Genomic DNA, 13,670 nt, shown 5'->3' with positions numbered 1-13,670 from the left:
TATTTTCTATGATGTTGACAGATCAGTTGTTATGATTTTAAATGTAATGTTATTTTGGTGTTAGTAATTTAGTAGTATTCCAGAAATAACGTAAATGCAATATATATATATATATATATATATATATATATATTTTTTTTTTTTTTCCTCTCCCTCTAGGTATAATTATAAGATATGAACTTTACATGAGAAAATCCTTTGAGAACTTTCTTACTCCTGAAATTCGTGTTTTCCAAAGCAGTGGATGGCTCAGCCCTCGACCAGTTCTGGAGTCTGCTAATGAGAATGCTTTGGCTCCACCGCAGACCAGTACCACAGTCACTGATCTTGAGCCATTCACAAAATATGAATTTTATGTGCTAGCAGTAAACATGGCAGGTAGTACATCTTCAGATTGGGTATCAGGACGAACAGCAGAGGCTGGTAAATAGTGGTTTAAATTTGTTCATTGAAAACTGAAGGATAAAATGAATTAGAATATATTCTTAAAGTTTTGTTGTTGTTGTTGTTGTTATTATTATTATTAAGATGTGTTCAGTAGTAATTCAAATAGGGAAAAATTCTTGGTTTTTACTAAATAAAACAGAAGTCATTTTATCTCATAACCTAGCAGGTTCAGTCAAAATGTTTTCTTCAACATAATATCATATTGCTAAAGAAAATGTGTCTGTCACTTAAAAATTTCAAGATTACAAAATGCAAAATCTACCAAGAAGTGTTTGAACTCTCTACTGTTTTCCCAGTTGTTAGTTATGTGCCCTTTAAAGGGAGAAAAAATAAATGAATAAAATCGGTTTAATCACAAATATGTGGTCTATATATGAGTTGGTATGAGTAGGAATGTTGTTCAAGAAGGTATAGGAAAGAGGTTCAAGTGAGTTCTCCTGAAATGAGGCTTTGATAAGAAGCCTTGTTTGAGAAAGGTGGTGGGTTTTTATTTTTATTTATTTATTTCCAGAACTCAAAATGGTCACTTTTTTTAGAAGTATAGCATTTGAAACTTTTCATGTGGTTTGATACAGGCCAGCTATCATATTACGAACCATTTCTTTTTGAGAAATTTTAAGAATCAAATCACAACAACTCTTATGACCTCACTGATCAAATTTTCAAAAAAGCTTTCCATTTGACATATTATTCTGAAATAACAGGTACTTATTTCAATGCTTACACCAGAAGAGTATGTTTTTTAGTCTGATACAGCCTCTGTTCTGCAATTAAACATTTCAGTTACATCACTGATGCTTTTGTTTGCCAAAAGCTTGAAAGTCATGGCTTGAGCCTAAAAAACTGCTGGTTAAAATAATTCCCTTTTTTCACAAAAATGAGTCTTTGTGCTTATCTGTTCTTAAATACTGTATGCTATAAAAGTGTTAAATTGTATTTGGAAAGAGGTCCATTAGTGTGGTTGTACATAACAGAAGTGCTGTGAGTTGGTATCCTATTATTACAGAGTAATCAGGTGGGGATTTAACTGTGGTGCAAACAATCCTTTTACAGATTTAGCTATGGAAGACAAGGGAACGGTTTTGTTAGAAGTGAGAGACATGTTAATTTCAAACTGGCCTAGCAAACAAAATTGCTTTTAAGATGCTGAAGTATTGAACACTTTTTGCTTTTATCAGTTTTTTCCCAGGTTGCATGAAGTTTTTCTTCAAGAGTTTTTCATTTGTATGTATTTTCTACCTGCTGCAGAGTTAAAGGCTTTATTGTCAATTAGGATTTCTTTTAAGACATGGGCAGAGTTTTGTTCTGCATTCATGGACAGAGTAGAAAACAAGAGAATGATGTACTTTTTATGCACTATCAAAATAACAAGCAAATTCCAGTTAGGCTCGAAAACATAGTTAAAAAAGAATCGAATTGGAAAAGACTGCCTGAAAATGTTTTTTACAAATACTGTGTGAAATGTGGCATTATAATTTGTGTAATTTTATATATGTTTTTATATTAATTTGATTTCAGCCCCAGTGTTCATGCCAGCTCCTTCAGTATTCCCACTTTCACCATATTCCCTCAATGTGTCGTGGGAAAAACCTGAAGATAATATATCAAGAGGAGAAGTGATAGGATACAGCATCAGTTTGATGACTGAACAAAGGTTCTTGCCACCATTTTCCCAGGTAGTATTTTTACGATAAATTTTTCCTAAATTGTAATAGGAAAACTGATAAAGTCTGATGTCCTTCTTGATGTTTGTGAATTATTTGACTGATTTTCTATATATCTCCTGATGTAAGTTTTTCACTCATCACTTCATCTTGACTGTTCTGTAATGTTTATACATTACTTTAAATCTAAAAGTTTTATTCCAGAGATGACTTTTTTTCAGTGGTGGGGAAGATTCAAAATAAGGAGGAATCAGATTCATCAACAACGTTTTAAATTGCCTTGATCTTTGCATGGTCTGCATGGTTTGCATGGTGCAGCAAACATAATTATTGTTATGTTTGCTGATATGCTTAAAGTCATGGTGTCTGGAGGAATTTATACCTACGTTAAAAAGATAATTGTCTGGACTCCTGGATAACGGACAAGTCTTTGGATTGGGGAAACCTAAAATAGCAGAAAAAATACTTTATAATATCTAAACATGATTTTTAAATACAGTTGCAATTTTTGAATGACTGGGTTTGGCAAACAAATACCATGGTTTTTGGAATATATAATAATACAGAATAATAGTATAATAATGGAGTAATACCATATTTGTTACTATTACATGGTAGTAATAGTAATCTAAAACCTTAAGAATGGGCAAAGAGATACCATATATAATGAGAGTGTAGGAGTGGATCTGGTGCTCTGATGCTGTATTTCGCACTTCACCATTGAATTTTGGTTTTCAGGCCACAGATGGGCCTCAACTTGTTTGTCTATATAATGGGAATAACACTAATTACCTACCTCCTGTAGCTGTTGTAACAATATATATTTGTGAATTGCTTCTGGTCACAGGCTTGTAAGATTTTTCATTTAAATAACCATCTGATAAAGAAGTTATAGAAAAGATAACATCTTCCCCTCTAACTGATAGCTTGAAATAACATTAACATGAAACAAATTCAAATGTCTGTAGGTGTTAGTTATTCCCATTCCTTCTAATGTCTCCTAATCACGTCATTCATTCAGTGGTGATCAGATTTCACCACTTAATAGTGTCATCCTTGTCATCTGGGTTGTAGCTGCACAGTTAGTAGTGATAACTGCACCACCACACAGTTTTATGAGGCAATAACTTTGTTTCCTCATTTATCCACTCAGGAACAGGCTTATTACCTCATAAAACAGTGTGATGGGAAGTATTATCATTTAAATCCTAGCTTGCTGAGATTCTCCAAAATAATCCTCTCCCTCAATTGGTCCTTGCAAGCTTTTCCACATCTAAATGAAGGAATCTGCAAATTCAGAGACAAGTTTCTTATTAGTGAATATGTCACTGATTAATAGGAAGGAAAATATTATTAACAAACTTTTATATTCCAATGTGTTTGCTTTGCAGGTTTTGCATATAGCTGAGGCTTACGAGCTTTCCTATGTAGCAACAGGGTTAAAACCTTACAGGACGTACAACTTTACTATTACTCTCTGCAATCAAATTGGTTGTATTACCAGTGATCCAGGAATGGGGCAAACCTTGGCAGCTGGTAAGGAAACAATCTGTATTGAAGTGCAAAGCTAATACACAGTTTACTAATGAATGCCATTAAGACGATCATAGTTTGATGCACAGTGACAGGGGTAGGTGTTGTATTAATACAATGTGACTTGCTTAATTATTATTTGTTTATCTTGACAGACTAAAAACAAAACATTTTCAGTGAACATTTAAGTTACATTATTACATTATGGCAACAGGATGCATGTTCTGCTCTCTCAGTTGCAAGTTATGGATGTCTCTATATATTTGTTCACATTTATTTAAGCTGTAACTGTACATAAGTGTTGCAGAGCCCATTCCTTCATTTATGATGCTAAGTTGTTCATTTATTGTTCATTTTTATAGTGTGTGTCACATTTACATAACAGAGCATGCAAAGTGTAAGTACTATGTAATGCCTTGCTTAACCCCCGAAGGGAGAGTTGCACGGTTTTTATGCATGACTAACATAGGTAAATAGTATATTTGTGTGTCTAAATTGGAGGTGAGATCCATGCTTTGCATCTGTTCTCTTGACAATGCTTATTTAACACCTGAGATTTAAGATATTTTGTAGATATGTATGCTTAAACTTCCCTAAGAAAATGGTAATTAAGAAGATGCATATTTGTGTCTGTACACCTTAATAAATTTTCACTTTGAGCTAATTTCAACCACATGTCAAGGATTTCAAAGATACTAACTTTCTACAAATTTAGAATAAAATAAGCATTGATATAGAACAGGGATGGAAGAAGCCTGCATTTACTTTGAAGAAAAGACTGGTATGAAATCACTTCTTAGACATCCAAGGATCAAGAGGGTTTTGAGACAGAAATTGTTATGAAAATCAGCTTCACGAGTCTTTTCATGCAATGAAGTATTTAGTATTGATCTTTACTACTATGAGCTCAAAATGCATGGTATGTGACATACCTGCAGACTACTTAATATTGTGGTTTTCTTTTGTATAGCCATTTAAAACAGATTCATTACTTTCACAATATTATCATTTTCACTTAGTAATTAGTATTGTTGTCATATGGATGTTGTGATGATGATTTTGAAATTACCTCTCTTATGTAATTTGGTCTCCCATAGGGGGAAAAAAAAATCTGAAAATTTCTGATGTGCAGAATGTTTTCATTTGCTCCCTGGGCTGTGTTTGAGTTGCCTGAATTCCATCAAAGCTCCTCTGCATAATCAGTGAAGAGATATAGGAGCTTCCAGATAGGGAATAAGGAGTTACCCAGAGCCAGTAAATAGCTAGGTTTATATACATGAACTGAAGTGGAATTTAAGCTATTGAGATAACACCTCTAGTATGCCCTGTGTTGTTGATCCATTTATTTAATTGCCTTTCCTTTTGTTCTCAAGAGGAAATACCTCTTGACATGCTCCTTGATTCACAATTTTTCTTTGTGTTTTTGTGGGTGAAGATCACTCTGTCTCTCTTCTCTCTTCCTGAATTGCTGGTGCCAAAATTTGTTTCTTCATACTGCAGCCTCATAAAGTTTCAAGCTGGCCATCTACAGAGTCTTGTACTTGTATGAGTATGACTTTATCCATTGTACATAGCCATGCAAGGAACGGAGTTCCAGTCTGTGCTGATAACCATGGAAACAAATGTGACCTAAATGGCACACCTTATTACTACAAATGATCCAACTTTGCATTTATACATTTGTTAAGAGAATCAGAAACAATAGCTTAGTTATGCTTGACAGCTTGTTTATGACTATCTACTCCCTGGTTGTGTTAATGTTTAGAGACCTACCACATTAAAGAAGACAGGAGAATACAGAATAGAATAACAAACACATCCTAAATTATTAGCTATTTTGCAGCATAGTCTTTTCTTGCTTACCTTTGTAGGCCTTGAAAGCAGAGTCTTGTAGTGGGTTCCTTTTGTCTTTTTAAAGCATGTTAAAGGAATGTCTTAAATTTTATCAAATTAAAGAATAAAACACTTAAATTGTACATGTCATTTTATCTTTCATCATTTGAGTTTTTCATTTCTGGAGAAAATTAGTTAATTAGTTAAAAATTAGTTAAAAATTAGTTAATAATCTTCAGGTTTTGTGTCCATTTTGGGAAGCATAGTGAAACTGTGTTTTCACAGAAAATTTAAGAGACACTACTTACGTGATGACTGTAGATCAAAGCACGTTCAGACTTGGAACAAAGTTAGGAGAAGCCAGTCCCATCATTTGTAAAAATAGATGACCAAATCTTGGTCCATTAATATCCTTTTGTGTCACTAAATGATGCAAAATGAAATTAAAATTGCCTTTCTAGGACTGTTGAGGAGCTCTGTTTCGTGAAGGAATGTCTCCCTGGCACAGAGACAGTCTCCCTGGCTGTGCGCCACTCCCCCTCCATGCCCTGGCACAGGGAGCTTTTGGAGGAAGTCTTGATTGAAATGTGCTCCAGCATAATGGTCCCCTCGCACCTTAACAATCCAGGAGCTTTGAATTGTATTCCAAGTTGGGCTAGAGGTTATATTAAATTATACTAATTTTTCTCTGATGGTTGAGGAGGAGAATGGAAAACCATCTTTGACCCTTCCATGTGTGGAGTATTCTGATTTATCATATGGAGCATTTATATCACTGGGTGCCTTGATGGCTGTAATTCTGGCATGTCCAGATGAGGTATATTAGCATGGGACTTGCTTTTAGAACTGCCATTGCCTAGAAGTTTCAAGTACTTCTTAAGCCTTGTTCATATCCATTAGGTTAATTTGAAGACTAGCTATGCAAAAAGACAGCCTTCAAAATCTTCTTTTTCTCTGGCAACATGCTTTTTATATGGCATAGCACAGGATAAAAATGATGGCAGAAGCAATGGCATTAAATCATTACTTTTGCTCAGCATTTTTGTTTCTAGAGGTTTTGAGAGAGGATGTAGAAGACAAAAGAGACTTCTGCAGTCTGGAGTAGAATGTAGGGCTAAGACTGAAGAGAGCAGAAGCATCAGCAAAAGTATGCTGATTTTTCAGTGAAAAGTCTTTTTGAGTAAAATTGGTTATGTTTGATTCTGGATTATTTTAGCAAGAACCTTCTAATCTGGTTCAATATGGGTGTCTGTACCAGGTATATCTCATGAGTAGCTTTGCAGGAGGAGGATGAAAGAAACCTAATATCAGCAATATGTCCCTGTGTCTGTCAGACTGACAAAAAAATCTCCTCACCAATATGTGCACACACGGTATTTGTAAAAGATGGTAAAAGATGACATTTGAATCTGAAGAGTCTGAGGAGAGGGAGAGAATAAGCAAACAAAATAGAATTCATAAGAAACAAATTATTTTATAATAAAGCTGAGTGGAAGATGTCACAAATGCATATGAAATCAGGAAAAGGAATGGAAATGAAGTGTGATGAATAAAAGAACTTGCATGGGTATGCCTGATTCATGACAAGCTCCCAAGATGGTAAAGAGTGTTGGAAGGTCAGTGTTGCATGGTAGTGCAGTATTCGGATGAAAGATCAAAGCAAGTATGTCAAGATAATGGAAGAAAATAATTAACCTGTCCTTGTTACTCAAAGAGAGGGTGACTGGACAGAAAGAGAACCTCTTTTTTGGTATAAGCATGAATACACAAATAGTTGGCTTTTAAATCATACTTGTATTTTCTTGATCAGTCTTTTAAGTGTTAAATTAAGAGGATTCAAATTCCACAGTTCTTGTGTTATTTTAAATACTCTTTATGTACTGCAGCATTTTGCAGATACTATTCAAAGCCTTAGCTGATAGATAAGAAAGAGGCTATTTCTAATACTGTGTTGGTAAATTTGGAATCTGATTTGAGCTTCATTTTTGTATTTGCTACCATGAGAATGTCATGTCAAACTACGTATATGTAACTGAAATCAGTACTATACTGCAATTATACATTTTTCATCTTAACACCTAGAGACAAATTTTACTTTGTTCTTTTCACCAAGTTCTTAGTTCATATTCCTGTTTATTTTTGAGAATGGCATTCAGCCTGTTCTTATCAGGTCCTAGGGTATCCTTTTATTTTCAAAAGCACTTTTTGCTCTCTGCTTTTATCTCATATAAGATTCTGAGCTGGTACCTTGAAATCAATAGAACTTCACCAGCTAGTACTAGTAGAAGACCTGGTTGCTTAAAAATGATTTTTTTTGACAATGTGTTTGTGTTAAGCTATTAATTACATGCATTAGATTTTGCAGCATCTACCAACACAAAAGATGCATATTTTCTAAATTTTTCAGTCAGGCAGAGGAACACTTTTTTATTCCCACCAATTTATGCTGTTTCAACAGGATGGAATTAGCCATGTGATTGCTTGGACTAGTAGAATTGCTTATCCTACCCTTCTCAGTATCAGTCAAAGTGTGCCTTAAACAATCTATACAGCTATGTTTCATTAACCACTGTGTGACTGAGCTTATTTCTTGTAATTAAGTTCGTCTTTCCTTTGCCCTTCTTCAGTCTTCAGTTGTGTTTTTTTTTTCAACTTCATTTTAAAAGCCTTTTTTTTTTTTTTTTTAAGAGACACCAAAGTATGGCTTTGTGATTGCTACCAGTTACCCCAGCACATTGTATTAGTGATCCTTTGCTTTTGATGGCAATTACAGGGTTCAGAAGCTAATTTGTAGAAGATATTCTTCCAGCACCAGCTGCATCTGGCTTCTTGGCAGACTTCTCAAGCAGTTGTATTGGTGTCTTTGGAGTTGCCTCTGGGTTTGCTGGGGTAATGATGCTGATGGGCTTTCTGGGCTGTCTTACACTCCTTGATGTCATTTTCTTTTTGATTACCCTTTAATTTGAGTAATTTGTCCATTTTTTCCTTTCACGAATAAGGTCCAGAGCAAGCCCTTTTCAAAAGCCTCAACCCATTTGACATGGCAATACAGCATTTGTTTATGCCTGTCACAGACTGTTTTTCTACAAAATGCTATGCCTCAATTTTAAAATCACAAATACCCATTAAACAGGTAATTAGTAATGTATATTTTCCTTTGTTGCAGAACAGGAATATGAGGGCCATTTGCTGCTGGCCTGAAAACACAGATTGTTTTGCATGCATGTACATAAGTCTCGTCATTGTGACTAGGACCCAAAGTGATTAAACAAGCAGTCTTAATATGTTAATTTATAATTTTAATTACAACAATCTTGTATATATAGTCATTAGTGAATACTAATATAAATATTTTTCTACCTTTTTATTCATAATGCATAAACCAATCATCCAGTTACTTCTCGGCAGTTGCCTGTTTCCGTTTCATAATACAATCTTTGTTCTTAGTTATGAATGCATTTTGTTCATTCCTGTCTTGAATAATCCCTCATTAAGCTAGTCACTTTCTGCTCCATGCTAAAAAGGAAAAATTATCATGCAAATGTGGCATGCCATATTAAAAAGCACATTACCAAACACTTTTGTTGCTGTCCTTCAATTAGTTTCCCTTCTTTGAATTTAATTTCATTTGTTGTTAAACTACTGACTTGATGTATGGACTCATGAATTTGAAGCTGCTGCCAAGAATGTAGCAGGAAAGAAAAAAATCAAAGCCTCTTCAGAAAGCTGCAGAGGCAAAGCTGAAATGAATTTGCTTCATCTTTGACAAGAACACTTGAACAGCATTGGAATCCTCTGATGATTCAACTTGGCTAATTATCCAATTATTTATTTCAAGAATAAAGGCACTGTTTTACAATTAGAAAAGTGTAAAGTAATCTGAGAAATTTGGTAATAACAGATGACTTAGGTAACTTCTGAGATAAACAGTATCTGCTCAAAATTGTCTTGCCAAGTGTTCAAGCTGCAGTTAAATTGCTCTTCAAGTTTCAGGAAAATAGCAGGGACTGGAAAGTTATTTGTTTCTTCTCTCCTACTAAACACACATTATGCTTCATAAATAGCTTAGTTTGTTCTTTTCCCTCTGTGTTGAATTTGTGAGGTTTTTAAGCTATGTTTAAGTTGTACTTCTCTTGATTAAAAGCTTTTGGTTCAAAGCAATACTTTTTAATTGCCTAATGATATAAGTCAGTTCTTAGGAAAGAACCGTGCATTTAGGAGTTCATTTGCAATATAACTGAAAAATTCATTGCATGGCAGTAAAACAATTTACTGTTAATTACAAGGAGAAGAATTTGCTGTACCATGCTCACAGATTGCCATGAATCATGCAGCACTCCTAGAGATTTATAACAGATGTGTAAGTGGGATGAATTAGCAGGGTTTAATAACAGAGACACAAATCATGCAGACTTCAAGGAGCTTTAATTGATATACTAGAATGTGACGGGCATGAATCACTCAGCCATTCAACAGCACTGTAACATATGGTCAGCTCAATATGCTGCATCTTAAATCGGTTGGTGAGTCGTTGGTTGTCCCATATGGTGGAAGCAATATATTTTTCATGATTTTTAAAAAATATTGTGTATTACATCTATTTTTAAAGAAATATGAGTGTAGCATATTTGTGTTATTAAACTTTCTTCTGAATCCCATTAGGGGTGGGTTTTTTTTTTTCACTTCTTTACTTTCTTTCTTTCTTTCTTTCTTTCTTTCTTTCTTTCTTTCTTTCTTTCTTTCTTTCTTTCTTGTGTGAAGAGTTCAAGATAGACTCAAAGACTCTAATTACTTTTCTAATAAAATAAAATATTGTCAGGATACATATGGATTATTTCTTAACTCCTTTACTATTGAAATGACCGGTGCTATTCTGAAGTGTGTGTGTGGGGAAAAAGTCATTGCAGAAATGCTACGGCAATCTCAGGGTCCTCTGAACTTGTAGAAAAAATGAAATGGATGACCACTAGCTAGGTATTTAATTTTATTTACAAGGAAATCTCCAAGATGAAAAAAACAGACTTTCTTGGTTTTGCCCTCAAATTTGCTTACTGTTTTAATTTGTATGTATGCATTTTGAATTCAAATGAACACTAATTAAAAATTGCATACTTTTTGTTGCCATTACCTTTCTGAGCTGTTCAGAATAGATGATTGAAGACTTCTGTAGAAAGGTACACAAATATCTACCTACAGTATTCTGAGTAGTACTTATTCAAACACATGTAAGCCTGTTAAATTTATCCACATGGTAAATACGTTATTTCTGGGACAAGAATCTGGCAGAGTATGGAAAAGCTTTAGCAGTTGTATTAGTAAACCTGACAGACTTGAGAAAGGAGTATTGTATCCTTAGAACCGCAGCTGCCAGAATTTAATGTCAACAATTAAAATTTATTTTGATCCTTACCTAGTGTTTATTACTGTTTGTATACACAACAGACCTTACTAATACAGAGATGCACTATTAGATGGAATTACCATCTGTTCAGAGAGAAATGCTGGCATCTGTCTTGGAGTCTAAAACTAAAATGATATTATTTCAAACAAATCAGAATTAACTGCTCTTTACTTACCAACTTCGTTTTTGTGTACATGTGTGTGCATGCACACATGGGAAAGGCTTATTTGTAATGACCTGTGTAGCAACATCTATATTTAGATATATGACTTCAACGTGAGCTGTATAGACCATCTGTCTTTATTGGTCTTTTTGTGCCCTCTGCTACACAATGGCATGCAGCAATCATAGGCTTTTAAATACTGTTTTAGCTTTATAATATATTAAATATGTATTATATAGCAAGACATTAAAACTACATAATTAAAATATACAAAATGTGACTTTGAATCCACCAAAATGTATTGCGCTCATTATTTTGACAGATGTGTCTTAACAGAACGTGACTAAAAAAAATTGAATAGGTAAAATTATAGTCGATTCATCTTTCAGAAAGTAGCTACAGGTACCACAGTGACACCTTTAGGAAAATATATAGTGTATCTTTTAGTCTTGAGTATTTTTAATTTCAGCATATAGTACTATGCTGGGCTAGTGCTAGGATTTATTTTCAGCGCTGTCTATTTCTGTGAAGAGTTTGTGGGTTTTTTTTTGGTGTTTTTCTTTTTGAACTTATGTAACGTATTATGTGTAGTATTCCAGTGTCTTGATGCACAAGAATTCTCAAACATTAATGAGGCTGTAGTTTAAATACTGATGTTATAGCAGGGATGTTACTTTGTAAAAGCGTAGGTTTCCGTTCCATATATCACAAAATAATAAATTGTGTCATGCCAGTGTTTAATGCGTGTACACAGTGCATTAACTGTAACTGTAGTACATTTATTTGTGCTAGAGGAGACTTGAAAATGATTAAATAATCAATACTTCCCTGTCAGAGAAGCAAGTGTTACGATGCATTTAAGTAGTTAATTGCATAAGCCCTATAAAAGCTTCAGGTTTGGGTACCAGAGATGCCATAATTATGGTCCAAGTAACTGCCGTTTATTAATGCTAGACTTTAAAGGAAGATATAGTTATTGTCATGAGTGTTAGCTGTATGCATTTTAGAAATAATGAATTTTATCATTTCCGTTTTACCATCAGTAAGCTGAACTGGAGGGCTCAACCTCTTATGTTCACATTTAAAATGCTGACGTATGCCAGTTCCCTCCAAAGGTGAAGTTTTGATTGTTAAGCCATGTTTTCTATTTAAACTTGTGCATTAATACCACAATTCATTAGTGCTGTGCCCTACTTATGCAGGAAAGCTTATGACCTCACGCTGCATTACTTCAATTTTGACATTGTAAATTTCTACATAGCATGAGATACTAATTAGATTGTGAAGTCATAAATGATGCCTAAGCAGGAATTTACAGCACATAGTGTCATTGGCAGCTTCCCAGTTCCTCCACTCCCTGCTTTCTCCAAGAAGAATATTTATCAAGTTGGGGGGGAAGGGAGGGAAAAGAAAGAAAAAAGGTAGCAACATGCTACAGGCAAACAGGAAAAATGAAAAATATGTTAATGATCTTGAAAATGTGCTAATGTTTAAAAGGATGTTATTAATTCATTGTAAATGAAGCAATCTCTTTTTCTCTAAAGAACTCATCCTATATACAATGCTGTGCTGTGAAGTAATGTCAGATTTCAAAGACCCATATTTTAATTCAGGTTTTATTGTTCTTGAGAGGCGTTTATTGCTCGTTACTATGTCATTATGGGAACAAGTAATTTTTACAAGTTGTCATTGTATTTCACTTCCTGGGTACAGATGAAGTTTCTGTTGTTGCATCCTTTTCTTTATCACAGAGAGAAGGGGAAGGAAAAAAGCAAGATAAGATGGTATAGGTTCTATAAACAGTAAAGTGCTCTTGTACTCCTTCTTCAGATGATGCCTTTTACTGTTTCAGTGGTTGTCCATTCCTTTTCCACCAGTATGGCCATTGTGCCATTAACCAAACAGGTCTTGCTGCCCTCCAGTGGCTTACTGTACAGTATTAAAAAAATAAAAAAATTAAAAAAAAAAAAATCTGTTCATAAAACATCTATAGAGTGACCAGCTCTTATCAGAATGTTTAATGGAATGTCAGCATATTGGTCTTATCAGTAGGAGGATCATTGTAATAAGATAAAGCTATCTTTTGTTGATACATTCACAGAAACAATCTTGTTTAGAGTCTTACTGTGTACTAATGATGGTGGAGGAAAGTTAGAGGGGAGCACTTGCACTTTCTTGAACTGCATAATTTTCTGAATGTATGATATCTTATTAGGTTGTGCATGTTCCATGAGGGAACATCCTGGTGGGCCTTCAGTATTGTGGATGGATAGCTGCTCTGCTTTTGACTAGGATAAGTTTATCTGCTGATAAAAGACTTGTGTTGTCATGTACTGTACTGCTGAGTTGTAGTAAGAGTTAATCAACCATTCAGATTCTCCTTTTTCTTTTTTTTTTTTTTTTTATTCAAATCCAATACTGAAAGTCATACAAGTTACAATTGAATATGGCATGAGAGACTTATCAAGGAAGGAATACAAAAGTGCTTTTTATGGTGAAGTTGATTCAGATTCTAAAAGGGAATGGGATTTTTTATTTTTTTTTAATTTGGATGTAATACCAGAGACATTTATCCAAAGCTTGAATAAATATACAAAGTATTTCTTGTGAAGTGGAGAGTAAGTTCCTA

At 34.2% G+C, this 13,670-nt stretch overlaps 1 protein-coding gene across 2 annotated transcripts in view; it reads left to right on the top strand.

Moving 5' to 3' along the window:
• Nucleotides 1-13,670, top strand: part of USH2A (usherin) — a 404,558-nt gene that overhangs the window by 108,754 nt on the left and 282,134 nt on the right. For both annotated transcript variants that reach the window (XM_068675985.1, XM_068675984.1), the window contains exons 18-20: nucleotides 160-423; nucleotides 1,966-2,123; nucleotides 3,503-3,647. In XM_068675985.1, the coding sequence (XP_068532086.1) occupies nucleotides 160-423; nucleotides 1,966-2,123; nucleotides 3,503-3,647 (567 nt within the window). The remainder of the gene's footprint in view (nucleotides 1-159; nucleotides 424-1,965; nucleotides 2,124-3,502; nucleotides 3,648-13,670) is intronic.

This window comes from Anas acuta, chromosome 3, assembly GCF_963932015.1.
Source record: "Anas acuta chromosome 3, bAnaAcu1.1, whole genome shotgun sequence".
NCBI lineage: Eukaryota > Metazoa > Chordata > Aves > Anseriformes > Anatidae > Anas > Anas acuta.
This window is presented reverse-complemented; position numbering and strand designations above follow the sequence as displayed.